At 47.9% G+C, this 27,577-nt stretch overlaps 1 protein-coding gene and 1 long non-coding RNA gene across 2 annotated transcripts; both read left to right on the top strand.

Moving 5' to 3' along the window:
- Positions 1 to 4,813: 4,813 nt before the first annotated feature.
- On the top strand, positions 4,814 to 6,736 carry LOC149334019 (uncharacterized). The gene is made up of 2 exons (XR_016284982.1): positions 4,814 to 5,976; positions 6,590 to 6,736. It is a non-coding gene; the product is annotated as an uncharacterized LOC149334019 (long non-coding RNA).
- Positions 6,737 to 12,201: 5,465 nt separating this feature from the next.
- LOC149334020 (uncharacterized) lies at positions 12,202 to 26,183 on the top strand. The gene is made up of 4 exons (XM_089556172.1): positions 12,202 to 12,934; positions 17,616 to 17,796; positions 25,150 to 25,357; positions 25,872 to 26,183. Exons 1-4 carry the CDS (start codon positions 12,815 to 12,817, stop codon positions 26,035 to 26,037), a joined length of 675 nt encoding a protein of 224 aa, XP_089412298.1. The 5' UTR covers positions 12,202 to 12,814; the 3' UTR covers positions 26,038 to 26,183.
- Positions 26,184 to 27,577: the final 1,394 nt, after the last annotated feature.

The raw sequence follows: 27,577 nt of genomic DNA on the forward strand, positions 1-27,577 counted from the left end.
CAGCACAGTCATCATAGCGTAGGTCTCGAAGTAGTTTTCTGTTTCTCCAAACAGGGGTTGGATTAATGATTCGGTGAAATGAAGAGTGTTTATCAAAAATAGTTACGCCATAAATGCACAAGCGCTTATGCATAGAGCCTTTGGCCCAAGAATATGCATCCCATACACCATGAGGACCGCAGGAAGGTAAGAGCTAGAGCTTTACAACCGGTCAGTCTATGTAGACGTTGCAGAGTATTTAGAAGAACGTCAATTTCGGCTAGATGGTTCATTATTTGAGGTGCATTGTCGCAGAGTATAAAGACAAGAACGCGTTTGCAGTTGCGGTGGTGGACAGGTGCTGTGAAATGTACTAGAGAGATTTGGTTTGGTTTTACAAGGTCTAACGCCCCAAAGCGACTCGGGCTGTGAGGGACGCTGTTGTGGAGGGATCCGGATAATTTCTACCTTCTGAAGGTCTCTTACGTCCACTGACATAGCACAGTAAACGGGCCCCAGATGGTCGAAGTTGTCCGGAGCCCTCCACTACAGCGTCCCTCACAGCCTGAGTCGCTTTGGGGCGTTAGACCCCGTAAAACCAAACCAAATCTTTCTAGTACATTTCACAGCGCAGGCAATGACAATTCATCGGCTGTTTGTTGCCGGGGATGGTAGGCAACGTGTCCAAAATTAATTCGTTCTCTGATAGCTCTTCGCACCCTATGCAAATTCTTTGAGTATAGCCGCCTCCTGGCTAGTGTAAACAACGTGGCGTCACAGGGGCGTGTTCCTTCTTCTTCTTCTGAGCGGTTTATTACTAAAATAAACCAAAGGGAAAAGCAGCTCTCTTTCGCCTCTGGATCGATTTTGCATGTGTCGAGCGCATTCCGGTGCATTTCTTCTCCTGACGACGCGCCTTGGTACACGTTACACCTGCTGTCGAAAACCGCATGCTTGCCCACCAGGCCAGAAACAAGTGCGCTGACGTCATGTCTACAACTTTTGTATTGACACTTTGTTACTGAAGCCAATAATTAAAGAGTAAGCTAATTAATGTTTGCTAATTAATAAAGTTTGGAGAACGAAAAAATTAAAGGGGATACTTATAAGCTCCGTCTTAGGGTACGACACGATAGCTAATAGGTTAATACCCACATATGCAGAAGCAGTCTTCCACCACTCAACATTCATAGATCCCTGGGAGTCCTCATAGCACTCCTGGCGCAGTGGTGCAGCCGTTAAGCTTGTCTCACTGCCCTGCGATGCTGTCACCAGTGGAACCAGTGCGATCCAAGTTCCTCTTCCCAGCAACTTCTCGCGTACCACCGTGCGCAGTTTGATCACAATCCAGTGGGCAGGTTTTGGTGACAACATAAGGTCACGTGACCTAAGTGGCCCACTATACCTCCTACGTTGCTTCTCTGGGGATTTTTCGCTGTCAGCGAAGCCGCCGCCGACGACGCCGGATTTTCTGCGACACGAGCTCCTTAACGCCGTCACGTTAACCTTGGTTACAACACCTGGTATGTTGAACAAGATGCACAAGTTGTAGAAGCAGAGGCCGTGGCAACAACTTGAATGTATCGAACAATGGCGCTGATGGAAACTGGCTCGGCAAAGATGTGACGATGCTTAGAGCTTCTTTTTATAACTTTGTGAGGGGTGCTGGATGCGTGTATAAGAGCTGCCCCCAGTATAAGGTATACATTCAGATGACTATGAATGAAGGCATGTATCACATTTTTTCGGATTTTTTATTTCGACTATCAAGGTTGCCGTCTAGAAACTGGGTTGGTCGCAACCTGTTTGGCAGGTTGCGATATTGCCACAAGGTGACGTGACCTCTCTTGATCAATCATTATGTAACGGCCTTTACTGACAGGAGAAGACTGGTTGTGAAGGCCGGTTAGAGCGGGCAAGGGTAGGTCCAGTCCGGTCTCGCGCCGCGCGTCGGCTCTGCTGCTTCAGCTGCCGGTCGCCTTCCTCTCGTCTCGCGCCGCGCGTCGGTTCTGCTGCTGCGACTGCTGATCACCTACCTCTTTACAATTAATTTAAATGATGACATTGCTTTACTAAGTCACTGAGGAGGTGAACTGTAGAGCATGCATGATCACTGAGTTAGACAGGCTGAGCAGATCGAACGGCGGGTCTAAATATTAATATGCAGAAAGCTAAAGTAATGTTCAGCTGTCTCGGAAGGGAACAGCAGTTTACAATTGGTAGCGAGGTAGCATGAATAAGTATACTTAGAGCAGGTATTGATCGCAGAACCGGATCTTAAGAGCGAAATAACGAAAAAATGGCAGTGGCATAGCTCAGCTACGCCAGGATATACGTAGCAAAAGCAGTTTCGTCTACTGACATTTCGGTAGCGACACGCCGTCGCTGTCGTTCATCAGCTTGCCTGCCTATAGCTCTACGCGAGACGTTCCTCTCGTTCTTCGTGGGTCTCGGCCTCCCGATTAGCCTTTCCCGCCTCGTGTTCACGTTGTCGGCCGGCCTTGTACCATGCGACGACTTCTGGATTGGAAGACTCAATTTCCCGCAGCCTGTACTGCTGCCGTGACGAGCACGGCCGCTCTCCTTCTTCCGTGGTGCGCGCCTGAGGAGCGAGCGCATATCACAGCTGCGCGACGCGACTCTGCGCATGCGCAGTGCAGCGGCGCCATGGTTGCCTTGGTACTGGTTGCCATGGTAACGGCGCATGCGCAGTAGTGGCCTTTGGCAAGCACCGCGAATTGCGCTTCTGCTAGCCTAGTGTAACTTTCGCTACAAAATAAAAATGGGTAGGAGCGCAATGGCAGGTTCTCTCAGATCATGAATGGCAGTTTACTTATATCCCTCAAGAGAAAAGTATACAACAGCTGTATATCTTACCGGTACTCACCTATATGCCAGAAACGGGGAGGCTGACGAAAAGGGTTCAACTTAAGAACAGCGCAGCGAGCTATGTAAAGAAAAATGATAGGTGTAACTTTAAGAGACAGGAAGAGGGCAGAGTGGGTCAGGGATCAAACACGGGTTAGTGACATGCTAGTCGAAATCAAGGGGAAGAAATGGGCTTGGGCAGGGCATGTAATGCGAAGGCAAGATAACCCTATAAGGTTAACAGACTGGATTCCAAGGGAAGGGAAGCGTTGCTAGGGGCCACAGAAAGTTAGGTATGGGCGAATGAGATTAAGAAGTTTGCCGTGATATAGGGTGGCCGCAGCTGGCACAGGATAGGGTTAATTGGAGAGGTATGGGAGAGAGTCCTTTGTTCTGCAGTTGGTGCAGCCAGGCAGGTGATGACGATTATTATTATTAATATAACTGCCACCTGCCAAGGTGAGCAAGTTGCTCACAATCTTTCACAATTCTTTTCCATCGATCTACTTACAATCTTGCAGTCGAACCCCTACAAATTCTGGCGCATCCTATCTCCTAGGTCTCGCCCGAACCAAATAGCGCTTATGGGAACTGATGGAGAACCAGTCGAACCAGATCAATGTGCCAGCGTTTTGAACCGCTGTTTCGTCTAGGTGTTTTCTTCTGCAAACAACTCTACCGCCATAACTTCACCAGAATGTTCCCCAGTTATGGTGCCTATGATCCAGGTTCACGGTATCAGTAACCTTATTGCTTCTCTAAAATTGTCTTCGTCAGCAGGATGTGACCATATCAAGAGTAAACTACTAAAAAACACATTAGCGACCTCGGCTCAGATACTACAATTAATCTTTACCCAGTCTTTACAATCCGAGGAATTTCCGGATGATTGGAAAATTGTCCAAATCCAGTCTTTAAATCCGGTGACCGCAAATCAGGCTCTAACTACCGTCCTATTTCTCTAACCAGTTAGCCGTCAAAACTGCTAGAACACATTATATTCACGCACATGATGACACATCTTGAATCTAACGACTTCTTTTATCCGCACCAGGATGGTTTTAGGAAACACCTTTCATGTGAAACCTAGCTTGCCGAGTTCATACACGATATGCTTGAATCCATGGATGACAGCCTTCAAATAGATGCTATATTCCTCGATTACTCCTAAGCATTTGATCAGGCCCCCCACAATAAATAACTTCAAAAACTTTCATCACTAGGAATTCCCGTCAAGCTGATCCGTTGGATCGAAAATTTTCTTTCAGGGCGCAAGCAATGCACTTCTACAAATGATAGCCACTCTCCTTTCTCCAAGAAATATAGCGCAATGGAACGTAAAAACATACAGAACTTTCTATGGTAATCAAACATTAGAAAATAAACTACCGCGACTTCTTAACAAACTCGCACAAAACGATATTGATCTCCAAAATACAACACGCCACAAACTGTTCGAACTACGCCACAAACTACACCTAACCTTTTATTTTGGTGATTTGTTTACCTAATTCTTCTTTATTTCACCATCATTGTAAGTTTTCTTTCCAGCCAGGACAATGCTGTTGATTTTATGCTGACCACTGTAGCCTGATAAGAGCTTTGCTATATGTATTTTTTTTCCTTTGTTATCTTTATTTTCTGTATTTTCTTTTTTGCGTGTATGTGAAAAAGCCAAACCACTGCATTGATGTCAAAGTGGGGGCCCGTGGCCTTGTCAAGCTGTCAAACGGCAGCTTTTACTACGGGTCCCCGCCATCATCTGTACCATGGTGGCAAGAGTTTGAATTTAACATCGGGAGTCCCTCAGGGCACTGGCCTGTCACCACTACTATTCCTAATTTACATTAATGACCTCCTCTGCAACATAAAATCGGAATTACGGCTTTTTGCCGACGATTGCGTCATATACAGAGTGATAAGGACGACCAACGATTCATCTTTGCTTCAGTCCGATCTTGACGCACTCTCCTCTTGGTATGATAAATCCCTCCTCTCCTTAAACATCAACAAACGCAAATCCATGTCATTCACCAGAAAACGCGCCGTCAGTCAGCATCAGTATTGCCTCATTTCCCACTGACCCCGCACTATCTTACGGATATATTGGCCTCCATCTAACACCATCGCTATCATGGGTAACTCACGTTCAACACATCTGCGCTGAAGCTTCACGCACACTCGGATACATGCGCCGTAACTTTAAGGCCGCATCCCCTGACATAAAAAACCTAGCAATATTATAACATTCATTCGCCCAAAACTAGAGTATGCGACATCCATTTGGCACCCATCACAAGCATCCCAAGCAACCACAGATATCCGTCGGACGTACGAGCTAGATCCGAACGTCCTTTGCCGAGATCGGACGTCCATCGGACGTACGAACACAATCCGATTTCGGATATCCGTATTCGTACATCCGCCGGACGTACGGACAGTGTCTACTTTTGTATGTCCGCATGAGAGACGAGGTGTACGTCCGAAGGATGTAAGGCCGAGTATTTTCCCAGGCCATGAGTATGGACGTTTTTTATTTCACAGAATATTCGCGTCTTTCGTGTATGTATACTGTTTTATTTGCATCAGTTGGAGGGTTTAACGCGAAGATGTTTGTAAATTGGTGCGATTCCGCTCCTACCTGCAGTGCAAGAGCCGCCAATAACGAGCTAAATTTATCTAAGAGGAGAAGCAGGTGTTGCAGAATTTTGCAAGAACTCAATGCCTAGTTTTATAATTATATAACTTCTCCAAATTAGTGGAGTTCTGCGACATGTCCACCGTTTTGCTAGCTAAACTTCCCATTGAAACCATTCGTAAGTATCAAAACTCCCGTGCATTCTGCTATCACCATCATCATAGATGTCACTTCGCGGTCAGTCCAATCCAATCCATCAGTGCGGCTCCGTAGCGCTGTTGTTGATTTGTCGCGTAGTGTTGTCGCGCAGAGCTTTATAGCTCTGTTATTATAATGTGTGGCTTTGTTCGGTCTGTGGACGAAAGTAGTATGTAACTTAAGCAATTCGAAAGATACGGGAAGCGCCTGAAGCTCTTCTGGAACACGGGAATCACGTACTGCGTCGACCTTGGTTTAAAGAAGGCTTAGTGCACATGTGATTGCCTACGAAGGTATGTATCCAGTGCAATTCTTGGAACTTGCTTCTAGGACAATGCAGCATGCTCATATAACATTCGTTCACAGGACAGTGGGAGCAGTAAGCGCGAGGAGATGGCTTCCACAAGTGTGTGCTGTTCTCACACTTTCGGGAGCCTACATCATACAGCTGCGGGAGCCCTCAACTCGCGGGACTAATTCCCACTCCTCTTCAAAGTTGCGGAACGGAGTATTTTCGCATCTTGTTAATTTTTAAGGCATCGATAGGTTCACTGTGCCTATATCAAGAGTGACAACGCGCGAAAGGCAAACCGTAGGAAGCACGTCTAGTTCGCAGTGGTTCGCAACGGAAGCTTTGCGCCTTTCTGTGCACAGTCGCGTACAGTGCTGCGCAGGTTAGTGCCCTAAGGCCCATGAGAATAAATAAAGAACAGATACATTGTCAAATATGGTGTGGAAAAGTGAGAGCTGTTATTGCCTCATACTTATGGAGGTGGTAAAGTGCATTGTCTGTTATACTTGCAGCATTAAACACTTCTATTAATTGGTTCCAATGTTTTTACTTGGGTGCTGCATTGTGCCATTTGTTTCACATGACTGATGTTTGCCGCGTTCTTTTTATTTCAGAAATCCTGTGGGTGGGAAGATTACGGATGTGTGTCCCAAGCTTGCCACATTTGAAGAGTCACATTTAAGAAATTTTCCGAATATAACCCATTGCTCTGCTGATGTATCATCAACCACAATAAAATATGCGTGCTATGCATCAAATTGTTTTTGGTTTTATTGCATCGGGCGGAGTGAAAAAAGCACGCATGCACCATATATGCGAATATTCGAGAAAGATCCGCCAATGGACGTACTCAACTGGACGTCCGTCGGCGGGCGAACCGTATACCTTTGGCCACCTTTCGGACGGCCGACGGACGTCTATCGGCTGTTTGCGGATGTTCAGCGGACGTACAGAATATCCGAAACAGACCTCTGTCGGCCGTCCGAAGGATGTCGGTGGTTGCTTGGGATACCTCGCCGCTGACCTTGAAGCCGTACCGAATCGTGCCATCCGATTTATAACTTGCTATTCAAGGAAAGCCAGTATCACCACGCTGAAACAGTCCCTTGCCATTCCATCAATCGAGTTACGCCGTATCTTATCTCGCCTCTGCCTTCTTCATCATTTCTATTATCACCCACGCACGAGACACGAAAAGCTACAACACCCGCACAGGACGTCTAGCCGCCTAAGCCATGACCATAGCATTGCACGCATCAACTGTCGCACCTTAGCAATAAAGTCTTCATTTTTTCCGGACGCGATAGCACTATGGAATGGCCTGCCAAATTCCATCGCATCATGCACTAACCGCAAATCATTCCGGGAGAACCTAAACGACCATTGTTCACGAGAGCAAAAAGTTTCCGCCGTATTCACCTCGACAATTTGAACAGCTGTTTGTTGTAACTTTTCTTTCTTATGTCATGCCTTTGCACTGTATTTTTCTCTTGTATTGATTGAGTGTTGCATATATATTTTTTTTTCTTGTTTACATCCCGTACATTCCACTTAGCAATGTAAACGCATCACAAGGTCATTTAACTGTTACATACTGTTTTTTTGTTGTTGTTCTCTTTTATCCAATTATTCTTTCTCTGTTTTGATATGTTCTTGCCACAAAAATCTTGATTTTGCTCCCCCATTTAATGCCTTCGGGTCCTTAAGGGAAAAAAATAAATGAAATGAAAAATGAAATCTGATGGCCAAGTTGTCATGCAGCTGCCACGGTGGGCAGGCAGTAATGACTTCACAAGGTCACGGGACCACTTTATACCTATCAGGGTGTCCCATATCAGGGCAGGTTGTGATCACGGGACCTCTCTCGACCAGTCAGAAAATTTCGTCACGCCGAGCATCCGCAGCTGGGGTTCTGGTGTGACAACTCTAATGCTATCGCATTAAAATTCGTCCTGGCCTGGGGTTAGAACCTGGGACCACCACCTGTCCGGGCCAGTCGTCCTACAACTAAGCTGACCAGGACGGCTGGCATACGGTAGGGCGAGAGGAACTGATCAACTTCAAGTGGGAACGGTGGTGGCCATCATTTAATAGTAATAAACATGAAGACCTGGAGTAAAAGCTTCACAAAGCCGTAGGCCCCCTACATTTTGGCTTTAGCACAGGAGGTCGAGATAAACGCTCTTTATTACGATGAAGAAAAAAGAACAAAGGTAGTGCCACTTGACGGTAAATTCCAAGCAGAACATACCTGGGCTTATTGATACGCACATTCCATGGAATTTCTTGACAGTTAGAATTCACGCATGACAATGTCAGTCATTGGATTCACGTGGACAAGTTGTCATTTTTTTTACTTATCTAAACCTTTCGACCCTGTCCCATATCTGAAACTCCTCCACAAGTTTAGCTCCCCCTTCCTCAAAGCCGGTGGTGGTCCCTTATGTCCACCAACTATCCCACAACCTGAAAAAAATGGCTGGCAGGCACCATGTGCCCTTGGTGTTCTCTGCACCCAACAAGCTGTCAAAACTTTGCCCTCGCATCACTGGTTGTGCCGGCGGGGGCTGCAACAATAAGCATGGGAACGCGCCTCTGCAATGTGCCACAGGTGTGGTTTACCGCATCCCCCTCTCTTGTGGGGCTTCATACGTTGGCCACACTGGCCGCTGCATTAATGAACGACACAAATGTGAACCTCGTGCGGCACCTTGCTTCGTGGGACAGCACGTGTAGGGCAAGATTTGAGAGGACCACGATTCTTGGCAAAAGCGGGAATGGTAAGGCTAGGCTCCTTCTAGAGGCCTATTACATCAATAAGTTGTCTGAGCGTTGTGTGAGTGACACATCTTTTCACGTGTATTCCGCTGAATGTGCCTTCTTAGACTCGTTTTTTTTTTTAGTGACTTGTTGCTAGACTGCTGTGCCTTATCTGCCCTCTCTATGCGCATGCTCGCCGTTTTTTTTTTTTTCCTTTTTATACGCCCTGTGCGACAGCATGAATAAACAGTTGGTAGTAGCGCTCGTGAATGTTTTTTTTTTTGTGTTCCTTCTTCTGTCCCTTCTCCGTTTTTTGCGCTAACTTCTTCAACAAAGCTTAACTCTGTTCAAAAATAACGCTTCCCTCGTTAATTAGATATCCGGCATCCTAACCCAGCGCTCCCAGTTTGTATATTTTATTCATCTATTTACTCTGCTATCGGTGCTTCATCCGGCGTTCCACACGGCCGTTCTAAACCCGCCTCTTAGATTGCAGCAGTGGGAAGCGGCGTTGAACAGCACAGTCCTTGAGGACCACTTCGCCTTTACAGACAAAGCCTCTGCGGCGGCTGTCTCCGTGGAGGCTCCGGATTTGAATAACGAAATCCAACACTGCTTGCACAGAGAAGCCTTTTAGAATAAAGTTTTTCTTCTTTTCATGTTACATGCCAATGACCTGCCGCGCTCTGTATCCATCAAAATTCGTCTTTATGTTGATGATTGTCTCGCATCACTCTGTTAGCTCACCACTGGACCATGAACTGCTTAACGAGTAACTCTCTGAATTTTGTAGATAGTAGAAGTAATGGCAAATGAGGATTAACTTCTCTAAAACTACTCCCAAGTCCTTTTTAAGCGTGCATCTCCCTCCTTTTTCACGTACTCATTTCGCAGACACAAAGAGTATCTGAATATTAATATCGCGGTCCCCACTTTTCTCATGATATGTCGTGGTCGAAACAATCGATGACATGTCAGAAAGTTTTTAAACATCTAGGATACTTGCATTGGCCATTGCTTGAGGCCCCAAAGGAAACTCAGCCGTTAACGTGCAAAACGCTTGTCACCCCCATTATTAATTACGACTGTGTTATGTGGAACGCTAATAAGAAATCGAATATCAAAGAGTTAGGAACAGTTTAGAAGATATCACTGCGCTTCATCTTCCACAACAATAAAGAAGAATTTCCCCCTTACTGTAGATGTTTAGGTCTTACAATACTATCCTACCGTCAGAACACTTGAAATGGCTACGCACGCTGATTCATTCTGAAACTTTGCACCCCTAAATAGACACTTGAAATTTAACGGGCTTTCCATCTCTAGAAGTTCGCAGAGCCTTAACCTTACGCCTTTTTTATTGTCGCACTTACATGCATGAATGCAGCTTCTTTCCTTTGGTCATTGAACTTTGGATTTACTTCGCTTCACGGAAGCATCCACTCATCACTCATACACTATAGTTTCTAGAAGCCATTTTATGTTTTCCGTGCTCTTATTCTGTTTAAGATTTACTGTTTTTCTTTTCCCTTACCTCACTCCTCCAATAGCTTCACCGAGGCTGCAGTATGTAAAAATGAAATGTGAAATAAATAAACCTCTTTGACCCTAACTATAGTCGTTTTTATATGTGATTAATATTTGTACTTCTTTGCAGTTCATTCATCCTGTTAATTTTCATACTGCCAATCTAGACGTTGATCCTTGTCACGAAAGGTTTTTTTTGTATTTGTATAATCTCGTTTCTTTGTGAAAAACAAAATCGTGTCATTGTTTTTTGTCGCAGAAATTAACGTGGAAATAATGTATGACCTAAGTAGCTTTTAGATGCGATGTTTTCCTGCATTATCCGTCGTATGGCACTAAACAAACTCCGCGTTCGTGCAGAACAAGAGGATATGAGACACTGGAAAGCAAGAGGGGGGGGGGGGGAGGCGCCGTGCCGGCGACGCCATTGTGTTGAAGAAAGCATGAACAGCAAGACCTTTAGGGAAGAAATAGTCATAGCAAAAGATTGGGTTCAACTTTCATTCCCGTTTCAAGTGTCAACAGGAACCTCCTCCTGCTTGCGGCTTGGGAAGTGTCTCTATGGTGATCTCAAAAAGCATTGCTTTTTACCTGTTCGCGCAAAAAAAATATAAAAAGAGCAAAAAAAATGACCAGAGTGCAAGAAGCCGCCCCGCAGAGCATCCCCCTGCAGCCTCCCACACAACGGGGCGCCATCTTCACGTTCCCTTCTTTCCAGTCAACACGTATCCCGCCCTCGCGTTCCCGGAAAGCGAACCACGGGGTATCCTCCGCCCTTCTCCGCCCACCGCAGCGGGCTCTCGCTGGCTCTTTCAACGAGTCAGTGCCGAACAATGGCGTCTTTTCACGCAGAGGGGTTGCCCGTCTCGCGTAACTGTTTTTCGCGCTCGTGCCGCCGTTCCTTTCTTCCCTTTGTGCGTGTTCGATGAGTCAGAGCGCGTCTTGCCCGCAGCGCGCTGTCTGGCGCGTGGATCTTCTACTGGGGTTCTTTAGCTGCCCGATTGATGGAAATTGTCTCGCGGGAGGTCTTCCCCACTGGGACGGCTGGCTCCTGAAGGACTGGGCGCTTGCTCTGGGCCTGAAGGACCGTCTGCTGAAAGCCTTCTTTGAACACTCGGTGACAGATTGGTCGCAGGTGCCCGCCGTGACAGGCTTGGAGACAGTTATCTTCCCACATGACGGACATTTGGCGACACGGTGTCGGTGCGGTCTCCGGCCTCCTTTCTTCGATATAGCGATGGAAGTGTCTCACCGGGGTGTCTTTGGGAAGTAAAGAAGATAGACTTCACACGAGACGATTTGGGCAGAACTCCTGCTGGTTGGGCGATAGGGGAACGACGTTGGATAGATGGACGACTTCACCGACGTCAGCCCTTTGGTACACGCACAGTGTGGGGGTCACTTAGACGGATGCGAAGGAACTCTGAACTTGGCGCCGTGTTTGTTTTTCATTCGCTGCACCACCCACGACAGTGAGTTATTTACCGAGTGACCAATAGAAGACAGCTCGTCGTTGGTCACGTGGCCTATCGCTTTCCTTTTCACACGGAGGTGCGAAGGTGTCGCACTCGGTTTCAGCGCCTTTTACTGGATTTGTGCTGCCCTTTGCGACCTCCATCCGTGTCCCGGGCGTGCAGAGAGTGTCGGTACGCTTCCCCATAACAGGTCGTTGAGAGCAGCTCGGAAACGAACCCACCACGTGCTTCTGATTTTTGGATTTTCAACCAAGGTGAGTTCATGTGTCTCTTTCTGGAATGGCGATGAAAATTTGTTCTTAATTTTGATCGGTTAGGATAGCGGGACGTTCGAATAGTGTGCGTGACATTAGATGGCGTTAGTGATTCCCATGGACTGTTGCGCTCTTTCTGAGCTTCGCATACCTTGTCGGCATACTTGCGGGGAAAAAAAGGGGGGGGGGGGGGATGAGAGCCTGCTCGATTTGTGCGTAGCAAATAGTGGTCTGAAACGACAGCTGCTGGATACTTGCGTGTCAATGCGACTCAGGCAATGAGGACTCCTGCATGTGATCAGATGAAGTGCGTCTCGTCAGTTCAGTCCAGCTATAAGTTGCGCAGAGCGAGTGGAAGGCGTGAAACAGCTGCCGCAGATAATATGATACGTGAATCATTAGGCCAGCGTTCCTGCTGTGTGTATAGCCATTCGGGAGATTACGGTATTTTAGGTAGCGTACGAGTAATAGGTAGGTGAAGCAGCATTTGAAGATCGTCGCATTTCTGTTGGATTGCGAGGAATTTTAATGAAACCTGACGCATCAAGATTGCAATGTAAAGGAACTGTGCAAAAGCAGTTGGATCTCGAGCTTACTGTTTTATTGCTTTTGGTTTCTAGTCATTCCATCTGCTTGCATCTAAAATGGAGGGGCTTCTTCGTTTGCTCTACCATATCTGCTTTGTGCCTACTCTTACGCCGGAAGATCTCTGGTGTGCTAATCTCCACTGCTCACAGATCCTTGCCCAGCCGCTTTCCCCACAGCCTCTGCCCTACTGCCGAAATACACTGCACAGCTGCCGACGTCCAGACACTGCCGCGCCATGCGTTGGACACTGGCCTGCTGCTGCCTGCTGTGCGCCGCGCTAGCGCTCCCAGCCGCTGACGCCGCCAAGGAGAGTGCTTCTTCCAGCGACCTTGCCGCACAGGACGTAATGAACGAGGTGAGTGCTCGCGCGTTAAAATGGAAGGGTGGGATGTGAAGGGGCTTTTGGGATGAAAGGGCAGAAGCGGAACATTTTTAATCGCATAATGACAACATATTGCCAACATCGAAAAATGACGCTGGTTGAATCACCTTAAATTGAATATTCAGAAAGCTTCCGTTTTGTCTCTGGCTAGAAAACGCGACAGTTATGTTTGATTATATACACTTCTTGCCGGACAAGTGTCTCGTGCTGCCCATGTACGAAACCTTGGTGTTACTGTTGACTCCAGGCTTGATTTCCGTTTGCATGTATCTTCAATTGTCTTGCGCGCATTGAGACATTTTGGTCTTATTTCTAGATTAATAAGAAAATTTCGTCGATAAGACTGTTTACGCATTCCTTACTGTGCAAGGGCGTCCGCAGAATTTTTTGCAGGGGGGGGCCCCGTTGGTGCCCCGGGGGGGGGGGGGGGGGGGGGTATGTTCGTAGCAGAAAGGCGCTATTTGCGGAGTAAATTTATTTATTTATATATAAATAAAAATTAAACAAAATGCACACATGAAAGAAAAATTACAAACAGCAAATTAAAGCGCGGCTAGGAGAGGTACATTGGAGTTTATCAACGAAGAAACAACTAAAATTGATAAAAATGCAAAAAGATGCTATATCACTTCGTGGAGAAGAGTGCTCAGTCTTGCTGCATACGGGTTCTCGACTCACCCGGATTGATGACCAGCACACAGCACAATATGTTCACAAACACGCAACTACAGTCACTCAGTCAGTCTTCCTTGAACAGCAACTGTAGGCGCCTCGGATTTTTCTGGGCGAATTGCGTAATTACACGTGTGATAAATTCACTTCTGTGCTTCATTACACGCTCTCGGTGCACACTCATCATACACATTGATTGGAAAAACTGTTGAACGCGTACGTTGAAAACAAAAGATGACTATATATACAACGAAAACTTATTTACAAGATAAATGCACGCTCGCAGCTTCATACACCTCGCTCCATCTTGCTTGCGCATCCGCACAGTCGAGCAACCGCACACACACTGCTCTCCGCTCGTCGTTTTCTCGTCCGCTGTCTTGGTTGTTCTCAGCTTCGCTGACAACCGGCCACTAAAAACACCCAAGCACAAACACAGAGGCGCGCACACGTGCAAGGGCTTACTTGCCGCAGTATCCCCGAATGCGCACTTTGGGGGTGAAAGGAACGCCGCGCAACTTCCGAGGGGAAGGGACACTCGCCACTCCAGTCGGAAAATTTGTTTTTGTGTTTTTATGGGGTTCAGAGCCCCAAAACGACTCAGGCTATGAGGGATGGAGTAGTACAGAGTTCCGGGTAATGTCGACCACCTGGGTCTCTTTACCATGCACTGACACGCACAGTACATGGGCGCTGTTGTGATTTGAGGCCCAGCCAGAGGTGACAGGCGAGCCAGGCAGGCGCCATCGGGCTGCGTTGACCAAAGGCGCTGGTTTTCGCAGAAGACGCAAAGAACGCTGGTGTGGGGGCGCCTCGGGAGACTGCGTCGCCGTGAACAAAAGCAGCTAATCCCCTTTGCCGGAGATTCTGAAAGCGGTGCTTCTACCGAACTGCGCTACCCGTGGATCGGAGGAGACAGCGAGCGGCGGCGGCGCCAACTCATCGCCCGCTTGCCCCTGAGCAGCCCGACAAAGCGGGGGTGGACACGGCTGATTTTACCTTCCCTCCTTAAGAATTCATCGGTGACCGGCGTAACGATAGGCGAAAACAAGATGCCGCGTGCACTGTCTGCCTCCGTGTCGCTATCTCTCTAGAGATCAAAGAAACAGACACCCATCTCAAGGCGGCTCGAAACACATGCTCGCCGGTGCCGCTGTATGTCTGGAACAGGTCGCCCTTCAGTAGAGCTAACGATGGCGTGGTTTGAAAACGGCGGAACGACGCACGCCCGGACGCGGCATTTCGCAGATGTGACCATGCGGGGCTGCTTTTACCCTTTTGACTGAGCGCACCGCCGCCCCTGACGTGCGGCCATCACTCACGGTTCGAGTGAGTGATTTTCCAGGGGGGTGCAGCCGCCCCCCCCTTGCCCCCCCCTCCGGACGCCCATGTTACTGTGCTCTCGTGAGACCACGTCTTGAGTTCGCATCAGTAGCCTGTAATAGCGTCCCTGTTCGCTATTGCAAGGAAACCGAAAATGTGCAGTGTAAGCTCATACGCATCCTTTATGGCAGATATATATTGGTCGCCGTCGTTTCTGCGACTATAATTCTCGCTTAGCAGACCTTAGTATGTCAGGCGGCTCATACATGACATGCAGTTTCTGCAAAAAGTTGTGCATGGCTCCATTGACTGCGAACAATTATTGATGTCACTGAGATTTCGTGTGCCTGATGCAAAAGCCGCCAAATGTTTTGTTACATTTTATCCTGAGGTGCATGGCATTTGCCCTATGACTCTTCACATATAATTTGACATTTGTTAGTATGGACACATTTGCCTAAATTGCTATTTTTCATAGTTCATTTTAAATTAATGTTTTCAAATTGTCTTTATAATGTACAGTGTTCATATAATGGTGTTTGTATTCGACTTAGTGTGCGCTCGTTTAGGCAAACTGGCTGTTGGGGCACGGTCAAATAAATCTGTCTATCAATATGTATTAGGGTGACATTGATGATGAATTTGTACGGTGCACGCAAGGGCATCTGGAGCGAAAGAGCGCCATGGCACAAGGTATTTTTGTCTACTCAAAGCGGGGTCAAACACCCATTACCCAAGCATTTCACCCTGAATAAGCCGAGCACCAGGCCGGGGGAAAGCTTGTTGCCCATTGAATTACCGTTGGGTATACCCGGCTCCACTTGGGATCGAACCCCAAACCTCCCGCATGCGAGGCGAATGCTCGGACCACTAGACCACCGCTGAGGTATAGTTGCATATTTGTGTCGACAATGGTGTGTGTATAGCTGAGGCCAAACGCCACTGAGATAATTATCGTCATAGAGCCGCTTACTGAAGAACACAGAGAGGGACGAGACCAGACATCTGGCCTTTGCCACTCCTGGAAGCCGACTAGCTCGAACCCATGCGCGCCACAGAAGGCGGCTCTTCGTCTGTATTTTCGACATTCTGATGCACCCGCAAGGTCCTAGTCGCATTGGCACAGCATTCTCCCACGCCTGCAAGAAGCTGGTCAATCACAGCTGTAGAATGACTTCTGCTTATAAATGATGTTGCTGGCGTCCGAGGCCTCACGTCTGCCCTAATCACATGTCCACTATTGTTAATGGTACATATAAAAGAAAAAAATGCGGGAGGGTCGTGGCGTAGTCGGTAACGACCGCTATTACCGAAGTCGCGGAGCAGCTCATCAAGTTGTCGTAACTGTGAGTGTTCTCTGGGTATGGGTATAGAAAGCTGCAAGCCGCCCCTCGCCGCCAGCTGCGAGCCATCCAAGGCATTTGTGCTGACAGTCGTTCTGATGGGCCTTGGCGGGCTTAACGATTTTTGGTATTTCTCTGCTTTCGGGGCAGGTGCGCGACGATCTCTTTGCAACAGGGCGAATGTTCCTGGTATGTATTCTTGCTAGATACCTCCGTCAGCGTGCACCCAAATGGAAGCCCTAGAGCCCTCGGCCCAAGCGCTCAGGTGTGGTTCCCGGTGTACATGTGTGCGAAGCTATCCTTGTTGAGTAAATCATTCTTTATTGACGGGTAGTGTATACATGCACGTTTTTATACAGGTGGAACACCAGAACTCGAGCGGGAGTTGTGGAAGGGGTCCTTTGATTAGGCTTGTGTTGTTTTGTACAGAGCTAGCATTTTTGTAGAATCGGCCGGCTATTTCGTAGAGCGTAGAGCCGGTCTCGTTTCTCTCCGTGTTTTTCAATATCGCTTGCGTAGACCCATAACCTCTCTCAGCTGCTTTCAAACCCATGCTCACATGCTGACATACTGCACAGGCCGATTTTCCAAGTTGCACGCTATTGCACCAAGCATCTTAAGAGTCATTGTTTACAACTGCTCGTTTATACAGCCCCCTTGGCAATGGCACAGTGACGTCTACAGTGCGAGCATACACCTTCGCTGTAGTCGCATTCCACTCCAGAATGAATTGAAGGAGAGGCTTGATTATCCCTGTAATAGAAAACAGCATTGGGGTCTAACATATGCTAATGTAAAGCGCTTAACTACACTTCAGTAAGGACCGTAAGCGACTGCACAAAAATTGAGGGAGGCTAGTCAGATGCATTGTGTCTATTGCCCTTGCCCCACCCGCAATATATTTTGTAAAAGGGGCGCAAATTTTTCGAACTACTGAAAAGATGACACTGTGCGGGAAGGTAGTTACCGATAAGTTTTATAAGGAACGGTTGTGTTGCGTTAATTACTCTGCAACTTCGCCGAGCATCATAATTATAGGGTGCCTCGATGCCGACGGATCCATTTGAGTTCATTCAGTGTTTGTTCGGGAGACGCCATTTTCGACCACAAATGCAGACTGCGCAGTTCGGACGCAAGGTTTATGTGCACCAACATGGAATGGAAATTCACTGTCTGGCGAGGGAATACACGGAGTCCTGCCCACGGTGGTATAAATGCTGCGTTCCACAGTGTGGTGTTCAGCCGCGTCTGTCCAGCAAAAACACGTTAGTGTCCTCACCCTGAATGGAGCCCTGAGCAAGTTCTTGTCCGCGCAGGTCCGCCAGGCGCTGCCGGTGTTCGGCCGCATGCTTCGGCCGGCGCTGCAGTCGGCGCTGGCTCTGCTGCGGAAGCACCTCAGCTACAACACGGTGGGCGCCCTGGCTGTGCTGTTCAGCAGCGTGGCAGCGCTCGTCTTCTGGTTCCCGGGCACGCTCAGCTACGTGGGATTCACGCCAGGTACGCGCATACCTCAACCTCTTGTGCGCGCAGCGCTGTACTGTGTACAGTCGAGCGAGAGAACCTCATGGTTCGGACGGCCGACGCTCCGCCAATGGAGGCATGGCGGCGATATTTATGCGTGAAACACTTGCCTCGGCTCTCCATGGGGCACTTATGATACCGCACAGACTGACCGCAACAGGTGTAGGTATCTCTGGAATACGGTCAGGCAGTGAGCATGATCAACAGCGGTTACAAGGACGCCTGTCGAAGTGCAGTGCAGTTTCGGAACGCAGGATGCTCAATCAACATCGTACAAAATTTCAGCGCTGGTCCGCTGGTGACAGCGAAAGCGCGGGCATCAAGCCCGTTTATAGTGCGAAAGCGCTCATACGCTCACCAACACCGACCATTAATCCTGTCTCGATCTTTTTTGTGCCGATCCCTAGCAACAGCGCCGCCATGTTAAGTAAAAAGAAATTAGATAAATACATCCACGACTGGGAGTCGAAACCGTGGCGGTGCCAACAAATCAACTTCGCAGTGTTAAACTGCAACATACTCTCGCGCTGTGCATTGCACGGCGTCGTCTTAATTAACTTCCATCTGACGCGCGAACAGATCAGAATAGCGACCTCGATCAGAGGTCATTCTGAGTCTGATGTCATCGTCACGCGTGGCGACGAGCCATCAGAGCAAAACTATGAGCCACCTAGGATAAGCACATGCTTTCGCATTTCTACCCGGTTTAACTGCGTTAAAACCCTACCAATTTTATGTTTACTATCTTCGTCGTATGTGGTCTGCAATGCTGCTTCAGGACACACCAAAAATCCCCGACATTTGCTCAGTTCTGTTGAATGTGCTTTCTCCAAGACCCGCGGTGGTTCAGTTCTTGGCTACGGCGTTCGGCTCCACAGCCCGAGATGACGGGATCGAAACCCGGCCTATGCAGTCGCATTTAAATGGAGAATAAATACAAAGGCATTCTCGTGCTGCGCGATGTCAGTGCAAGTTAAAGAACCCCAGGTGGCCGCAATGAATCTTAGGCCTCAACTCCTGTGTCCTTTGTAGTCCACGTGCATCTTACAGAATGTTAAACTCCACACACCCATATCTACCTACGTGCTTCTTCATCTTCCTCTCCCATGGGCTCTTGGCTGTCAGCCTTTATGAATCCTTTCTCAGTATCCTCCTCTATCCGCTTCCCCTTTCTGCCCGATACACAGTTGAAAGTATGGCTCGTCCGCCATGATAGACTTCCGTATCAGAAGCAATTAGGTAGAGGTACAAGAGTCACCGCATAACCAGCTTTATAGAAGCGTGTCACGCGTACTTGCGACAGTCAGTGCTCTGTGCGCCCAGGATTAATAGGCCGTCAAAAATAAAGCGTAGCCTTGGACACTAAATTTGTTTGTCCACTCTGCTGGTTGGGCCCTGCTACCGCCGTCTTCCATTGAGCTCTACGCGCAAAAGCGAGTGATGTCCTCAAAGGTTCGAGAACGTTGCGCTGGGAACCCCTCGTCGTACTTGTAGCATAGCGCGTACCGCTACTGCTAAGGCTTACCGCGCCCTGCCAGTGAGCATGCGCAGATTGCCTTGAGGGCGTCAGATGGCGCCACGTGCCACGTCGGGACCAATCAGCGGGTACGCATTGACGGGGCACGGTCGGTAAGCGGTGGAGGTAGTGGTACGCGCTATGCTAAAAGTATTTAATGTTCTTCCTGCGCGGTAACAGACCACGATGTACACAGTCCGTTTGCTGCAACAATCTTACGCTGATAATTTCTGACAAGGGCGATCCTGAAACTGTACAGTATAGGATATGCAAGGACGCGGCTTTGGTCGATCAGTTTCTGAGATTCAAACGAGAGGTTGACTTTCCTTCCTTGTTTTGCACTTTGCCTCACGAATGAATAGTTCGCTTTTGCTTTAAAGATGCTTTGATGGTTTGGTTTGGTTTATGGGGTTTAACGTCCCAAAGCGACTAAGGCTATGAGAGACGCCGTAGTGGAGGGCTCCGGAAATTTCGACCACCTGGGGTTCTTTCACGTGCACTGACATCGCACAGTACACACCGTAAAGATGCTTTGAACATTATATTTTGTTTTCACTGAAAGCATGCACAAGATGTGGAATAGCGCCGCAAAACGATCCGGGCCGATTGCAAATGTAAGCTGTTGCTGCACTAAGCATTTTCTTACTCTTGCTTGTAACCTGCTACTCGCAGAATGACATTCTTTAGTAGAAACCAAGCAGACATGGGATTGATCGGGGCATGGTGGATGGTCGTTGAAGGTGGGTTCAGATGACCGAGCGGACCGGATCGCGGACGATCCGAAACGTCACTGCTCTGAGTGACATTGATCGTGTGGCGCCGAATGCAATCGGATGTGCGCAGTACGCTCACGGTCACTCAGAGGAGTGACGTTTGAGTCACGTGGTAGGCGGCCGCGCGGATCGTCCGAGATCCGGTCCGCTTGTATAAACCTTCGGACAGGATAATTAGAGAAGGCAAGCATAGCAGAGGGCGGCATAAAGTTAGGTGGGCGGATGAGATTAAGAAGTTTGCGGGGATACAGTGTCCCCTTCTGACACAGGACAGCATTATTAGTGCAAGGTGCCTGTGTACTGCAGTGTACGTGTTTGCGGTGACGGTGACTCGTAGAACGAAAGTAGGACAAGTCTTCGATGCGACTATGCGCGCTGTGAACGACGCGGTAGGCGTGGCTATCCACATCCTTATCCGCTGCGTACGAATGGCTGCAGTATAGCGTTAATGATCACTAGTCCGGTGCATCCCGCCCCTCACAGCGTAATCCCGCCCCTCACAGCGTAATCCCCTTGTCTCTGCCTGTGTAGCGGGCGTCGTGTGGCCGGCGGTGATGCTGAGTAGTTCGTTCCGGCCGCTGCCGTACGTGCGACTGGCGGTCAACGTCAGCCTCCTGACCTCGCCCCCGGCCGTCGTCGCCATGGAAGAAACCCCCGCCGAAACGCCGCTTCTCGATACCTCGGCCGCCACGCGCCGACACGGTCAGACACGCTCTCCAGCGTCTTTGACGCAGTTCCCATCTCACCGCCGCACTGCTGCTCGTTGAGATTGTGATTAGTTCAAAAATTTGAAGATCGCTTAATTATCCCCAAGTTATGACATATCAAGTTATGACAATGCGGTATCATTATTCGGATTTCGGTGTAATTCTGATCCTATTCCACGAGCTATTCTATTCTTGTTCAGATTCCCGTCTAATTCTGATTGCATTCTAATTCTTATTCTATTCTAGTTCTACACAATCAGCCACTATTCTATTATTATTCTGATTCTATTTTTAGAGTCAGACCTACAGACCCACCCACCTACCTACCCAGGACACCGACTTTTCTCCACGAAGGAGCTTGTAACGCTAACACATTCGCTGACAGATTAAAATCAGGGTCTCAGCACTACACACCCGCCCACGCACATATGCGCCGGACTGGGACTTTTCTTCACGATGGGGCTTCTACGAGTACGATCGCAACGCATTAATAAAAGAAACGAAAGCATGACGAAAAATTCTGAAGTGCATCACGCTGAATTGGACTTTTTCTTGCTCCCGTGGCTACGATAGAAGGTTACGAACGTGACTAGGAGGTCCCTCGGTAAGGCACAGCCGCATAAATATCTTGTTCCTCGAAGGCCGCGACGTGAGAGAAATCGAAAAGGAGACGCCGGTTCCGCTGTGTGCATGAGCAGCGTCGCGATAACGTGTTGTGATGGTCGGCGAGTTTAGATGATAGTCATGGTGAGGCCAGCGGTAAAGATGGGGACCATAAGTTTGTGCTATATGCGTCACCTTTTCGCGCTTCTTAATTCCTACTGCGTCCGCCTATGCCTCTCAGTCAGCAAAGCTGCATATACGTGTACTTACGCACGTCGGTACCAATGAAAGCGCTAAAGAGGTGAACTATACAGAAGGTAGCCCTGTCAAATTGGCGCTGAAGGTATTAAGTACGAGCAGCGGCATGTCTGACATATATCCTTTCTTGGGCAAGGCTTCGTACAACTATAGCTTCAATGTGAAGTGGAGCACACCGTCCGTGCTTGACCAATAGGGGGTTATAAAGTAAGGTATCAGTCTACAACAGCTGCATCTTACCAGTACTCACCTATGGGGCAGAAACCTGGAGGCTAATGAGAAGGGTTCAACTTAAATTGAGGAACACGCAGCGAGCTATGGAAAGAACAATGATAGGAGTAACGTTAAGAGGCTGGAAGCGGGAAGAGTGGGTGAGGGAACAAAAACGGGTTAATGACATCCTAGTTGAAATCAAAAGGAAGAAATGGGCTTGGGCAGGGCATGTAATGCGAACACTGTAGGGGAACAGCGCAACAACGGCGCGACATAGACGAGACAAGCGCTGCTTGCTGAATTTGTTAAAGTACGGAGCTAGAGGTATCAGGCACGTATTCAAGGCAGTACAGTTTTTTGGCCCCCAGGTTTTTAGCAGAGCTCTTGTTAGGCATGTGCCCCTCACCCCGGCTTCGCTTGATACAAGTGCCTCAGGCCCCTCCCGATAAAAAATTTTGGCTACGTGCCTGCAGCGAAAGCCAACAATCAGATATTAAAAACAGGATGGCGCTGTTCCCCTGCAATGAATGCATAATAACTCGCCCAAATTTCAGCTTTTATTTTATTTATTTATAAATACTGCTGTCTCTGAGGAGAGACATAGCAGGAGTGGGTGAATACATGAGTAAAAACAAATAACATGGGTAGCATAGAAATAGATAACACAGAAGTATTAAAAACAGATCAACGGGTCAAATTGTCAGGCAACTGAACAACAAACTCTTCAATTGGCAATGATGAACGAAGTGAGCCGTCCAATCCATTCCAAATTTCAACGGTTAGAGGGAAAAAAGAAAATTTAAAACAATCTATATGTGGTTTGAAGGGAACAATGTTTAATGGGTGGTTCCGTCGGGTTGCACGTGCGCTTGATGACACAAATGTGAAGGGTGCCTGAATGCCAGATGATGTGTGAACGATCGTGTGCAGCATAATGATGCGTTCACGTGTGCGCCTATGTTCTAAAGTTTGTAAAGATAAACTGTGCATATGGGAAGAAGGTGAAAACTTGCGATCATACCGGCTGAAGATGAATCTTATTGCTTTTTTTTTTTGAACTGATTCTAAACGGTCAATGTCGCGCGCGTAATGAGGGGACCAGACAATTGAGGCGTACTCCAGGATGGGTCGAATTAGTGATTTGTAAGCAGTTAATTTACATTCCTTTGTGGCATTTTTTAAAGTTCGTTTGAGATAACCAAGTTTGCGAAGTGCTTTCCCAGACATGTTATTTATGTGAGCATTCCATTTTAAGTTATGCGAAAATATAACGCCCAGGTATCTGAACTCGCTGACGTGGGTCAAGCAGTTACCGTTGTTACTGTAAGAGAAATGCAGCGGATTCTTTTTGTTACCAAAGGTCATTGCAACTGTTTTAGTGAAATTAATTTTCATTTGCCATGCATTACTCCATTCACAGAACAATGAAAACACTTTGTTTAGTTCCTGTTGATCATCGGCGTTAGCAACGTTGCGGTAAAGCACACAGTCATCGGCATATAGGCGTAACTTCACTGCGGTGTCGTTAGTAACATTAGCTACATCATTAATAAAAATTATAAAGAGTAGAGGCCCAAGCACCGACCCTTGGGGCACACCTGAAGTTACAGTGACTGACGATGACTGTGCATGGTTAAAAGTGACGAACTGGGATCTTAAGTATAAGTAGTCGGTTATCCAGTCCAGTAACTTATTGCCGTTAAACATTGTGCGTAGTTTACGAAGAAGCTTATTATGGCAGACCATGTCAAATGCTTTGGAGTAATCTATAAATATTGCATCGATTTGATCACGGTTATTTAAAGCGGAAGCGATGTCGTGAGTAAATTCAATGAGCTGAGTGACAGTGGAAAAACCAGATCGAAAACCGTGCTGACAGTGTGACAGTAGATTATGACAAGTTAAGAACTGAACAAGGTGCTTGTGAATAATGTGCTCAAGAAGCTTGCAGCAAGTGGAAATTAGGGAGATCGGTCGGTAATTACTAATTCGTTGTTTATCGCCAGATTTAAACACCGGGATGACATTGACAATTTTTCAAGCCCGGGGAACGGAGGATGTGTCCAGTAATTTGTTGAAAATCACTGTAAGGTAACGGGCACTCCATTCCGAGTACCTCTTTAAAAACATGTTAGGTATGGCGTCTGGTCCCGCACTTTTAGTTGTGTCAATTTTTACTAACAGATTGTGAACCCCAGGGTAACTTACTTCGAGGTTGGGTAACTGGTGTTGCGAGCTATGAATGAAGGGAGGATTGGTACCATCATCAAGATGAAAGACAGAGTGAAAGTAGCTATTGAAGGCTTCAGAAATGGTTACGGGATCAGTGCAAGGCTGCTCGTTGATAATGAAAGATACAGAGTCATGGGAAGAGGGTAATATTGTTTTCCAAAATTTCGATGGGTTCTCTTTCATGAATGTTGGCAGTGTTGTGTTGAAGTAAAAGTGTTTAGCTTGTGTCATTTTTGTCTTTAGCTCCGACTTGAGTGAAAGTAGGGTTACCGATGGTCGTCAAAGGTAACGGAGTGGATCCCAAGAGAAGATAAACGGAGCAGGGGGCGGCAGAAAGTTAGGTGGGCGGATGAGATTAAGAAGTTTGCGGGGATACGGTGGCTGCAACTGGCAAAGGACAGGGTTAATCGGAGGAATACGACCGAGGCCTTTGTCCTGCAGTGGGCGCAGTCAGGCTGATGATGATGAAGACGATGATGATGACCTTGTCGGTTAAGGGAATAGGTAACAGCGGGGCACAAGTGCGCAGGCGCAGAAAGCTAACACCCTTTGGGTTAGCGTTCATCGCATGTTCACCCTATCTTCCTAACCAATAAGGTCACCCTATTCTAAAACTCTCTAATGATCACTCCTTATGTATCAACAAAAAGCAAGCTTTCTTTTGTTCGAAATATTTTTTCTCTCGAAAGATAATGCCCACTATAGTCGGATACAACTTACCGCCCACATTCAACCTCCGCGCACAGAATTCCTCCACGACGAAAAAGTAGTCCGCCTGCTTAAACGTTTCTTGTTACCTAAACAAGCAGCTTATCGCAAGGAAAAAATTATGAGCTCAATAATTTTAATACACGGATTATTTGGTATAGTCAAACATATTTAAAAGCTGATTACAATACAGAAGTTACAGTCCAGAAATTGCAGTTACTGTTCCCTTTCATATTGGACCAATACCTTTCCACCCCGCTGCTTCGTGAATGCTGAGTAGGGTTGCATGCGTGCGTTGTTTCCCTCTCTCCCTCAGCAGGCTGGGCGGGCAACCGCAGCGAAGACAGCGTGGCGGCGCGCTTCGAGTCCGTCCTGCGGCGATACAACGTCGACCCGGACGCCTGCCTCAAGGTGGCCATGTGTTCGGTGGGGCGCCTGGGGGCCACCGCAGATGCCCCCGCCGCAGGACAGCAGGGCAAGCAGCGCCGCCAGGCGGGGCCCGTCGAGTTCCTCGACTCCATGCTCAGGTGATGGCGCGGGATCGACGAAGCCGCATTTGTCATCAGCTGTCCTTAAACGTCGACTGTTCAGTTCTGTACTCTTTTGGGGGCAAATGTTACTACGTAACGCTCTTGAAGGTTCTTAGGCTGGCCACTGAGGAAAGGAAATGGCGCAGTAACTGTCTAGACTTCTTGATGGACACCTCAACTACACCTGGAGAGGAAGGAAGAAAAAAAGCTGAGTAGAGGGCTTCCAAAATACGTATTGAGACCAACTGCTTATCTTTAACGTGCACTGACATCGCACAGTACACGAGCGCCTTTTGCGAGCGGCAAAGCATGTGCTATATATATAGCACATTTCCTTTGTAGGAAGCTTTAAAAAGCCGCCAGGAGATATGCATCCTCTGAAACCGTTTGACCAGCTGCGTCCGACGCTGCGAGGACACTTTCGTGCTACTCAGAGCTGCCCTAGACTTGCTGCATTCAGAGAGTTGTTATAGTATAGTTGTGTTGACCATGTGGCTCCTTCCAATCGCAGCCTGACCTTAATGGATGAAGTGCTGCTGAGCCGTGGCCTGCGCAGTGCCCGCCAGGTGGGCGAGGCTGGCGGCGACTGCGACGCCTTCAACCGTGGCGGCAAGTGCCCCTTCAACGCGGCCGCCTGGAAGGTGCTGCTCTCCACCATCAACCGGTCGCTGGCGTAGTCCCTGTCCCGGTCCTGCTCTGTTCTGCACCTCGGCACACTGACAAAGGCCCGGTGCCGCACCCGATGGCGTCTTCACGTGACGCTCCTTCGCTGCAGTGCAGAGCCCTCCAGCCTCACGGAGACAGCAAGCCCCTGGAACATTCTCAGAGTACCGCAGTCCCTTTCCCCGCGCCAGCGCGGGTATGGAAGGAACCCGGCCGCTGTGGTCCAATATTGCCAAAACAGCGAGCACAAACATTTTGCAGGAATTACATAGAGCGACGGCCTTCGAAAGTCTCTGGGCTCTCCTCTAGGATCTGCACAGGTGCTCATGGTGTTGATTAAATGAGTTACTGAAAACATTGTTTCCAATTTCTTCTGAGTGTTCGTTCACGATGTCGCTGAAGCTGGCTCTGCAAATTAGGCAGAAATTTTGTCATTTATGATGAACGTTCACACAGGACACCATATATTTGATTGTCATGCTGTGAGTGTCATGCAGCGGAAGCCGTATACGACAAAACCTGAAATAAACACTCGTTCATTCATCCGAGCGGTAGTCTGTACGGATAACGACGGCGGTCTGAAAGGATTGGTAGTCGAGAACGGAATAATGTATTAGACGAGGGAATTGCTAAATTGTCCCAGAGGCAGGAAACATAGCCAGGGAGTGATTACGCAGCAACAGGGCCGCACACATTGCCGCTAGAACGATCTTCATCCACTGAATGTGGGCACACATTTCTTCTCTGAAACGGAGATGAGGTAGATGCTGTGGTGTCGATTCTATGAAGGAACAGGTTCCACATGTTCTCACTTTTGCACTATCAGTACGTCTACAAGTGCGTTTTTTTCGCAAATTCATTGTACGTGCCTCGTTGCATTGACACTTGGCGTCTTTTCACTGTCTGCCTCGCACTTTGTGTTCTAATAAAGTGCAATGCGATTTGCACGGCACTGCGTCCTTACCGGCGCCTCATTCTTCGTTCCCTCTTCGACCTCCCGCCGTGAAGACAGCACCTCGCATATGTGCGCTCTCAGAGAAAGAGGAACCCAGATTTGTTACGTTCCTTAAACTATTTGGCGCAGGATCCTTCTGAGCAAGAACTTTCGGCTTGGACTTTTACGCGCAAGGCCTCGCCGGCGACAGGCGCATTTGGTGGCCATTGAATCGTAGGTGCGTTCTACCATTCCAGGCACATTCATTCCCGCCATCGAGTATTCTGCCTCACCCGGTGGTCACGCGGACAGCCTTGCAAAACGGAACGCAAGAATCTGAAGTTACGAGAGCATTTCGCGCCAGAGCAGGAAGATTAATGCATACTATATCATTTTCTGCTGAAATAATGATAGTATAGCCATGCTACTATATACATCCATATCTATACCCATGCGAAGCAAGAAAACACACACAAAAGTAATCACCGCCAAAACTTACAAGAAAAACATTTACTATAAAAATAATACCATACAAAATATTTACTTATCATGCAAAAAGCTGAGTACAAGGTTTCAATAACTATCCGTCCACGTCGCCAGGGTGTGTCCGAAGCAAGTTC

Source organism: Amblyomma mixtum, chromosome 8 (assembly GCF_055824585.1).
Source record: "Amblyomma mixtum isolate Tamu chromosome 8, ASM5582458v1, whole genome shotgun sequence".
Lineage (NCBI taxonomy): Eukaryota > Metazoa > Arthropoda > Arachnida > Ixodida > Ixodidae > Amblyomma > Amblyomma mixtum.

Bases quoted from the DNA above. Each gene is read 5' to 3' on its own strand.
- LOC149334020 (XM_089556172.1), top strand. From the start codon at position 12,815: ATGCGTTGGACACTGGCCTGCTGCTGCCTGCTGTGCGCCGCGCTAGCG. The intron at 17,797-25,149 runs GTACGCGCATAC...CTCCCTCAGCAG, and splicing joins CTACGTGGGATTCACGCCAG to GCTGGGCGGGCAACCGCAGC. The intron at 25,358-25,871 runs GTGATGGCGCGG...TTCCAATCGCAG, and splicing joins TTCCTCGACTCCATGCTCAG to CCTGACCTTAATGGATGAAG.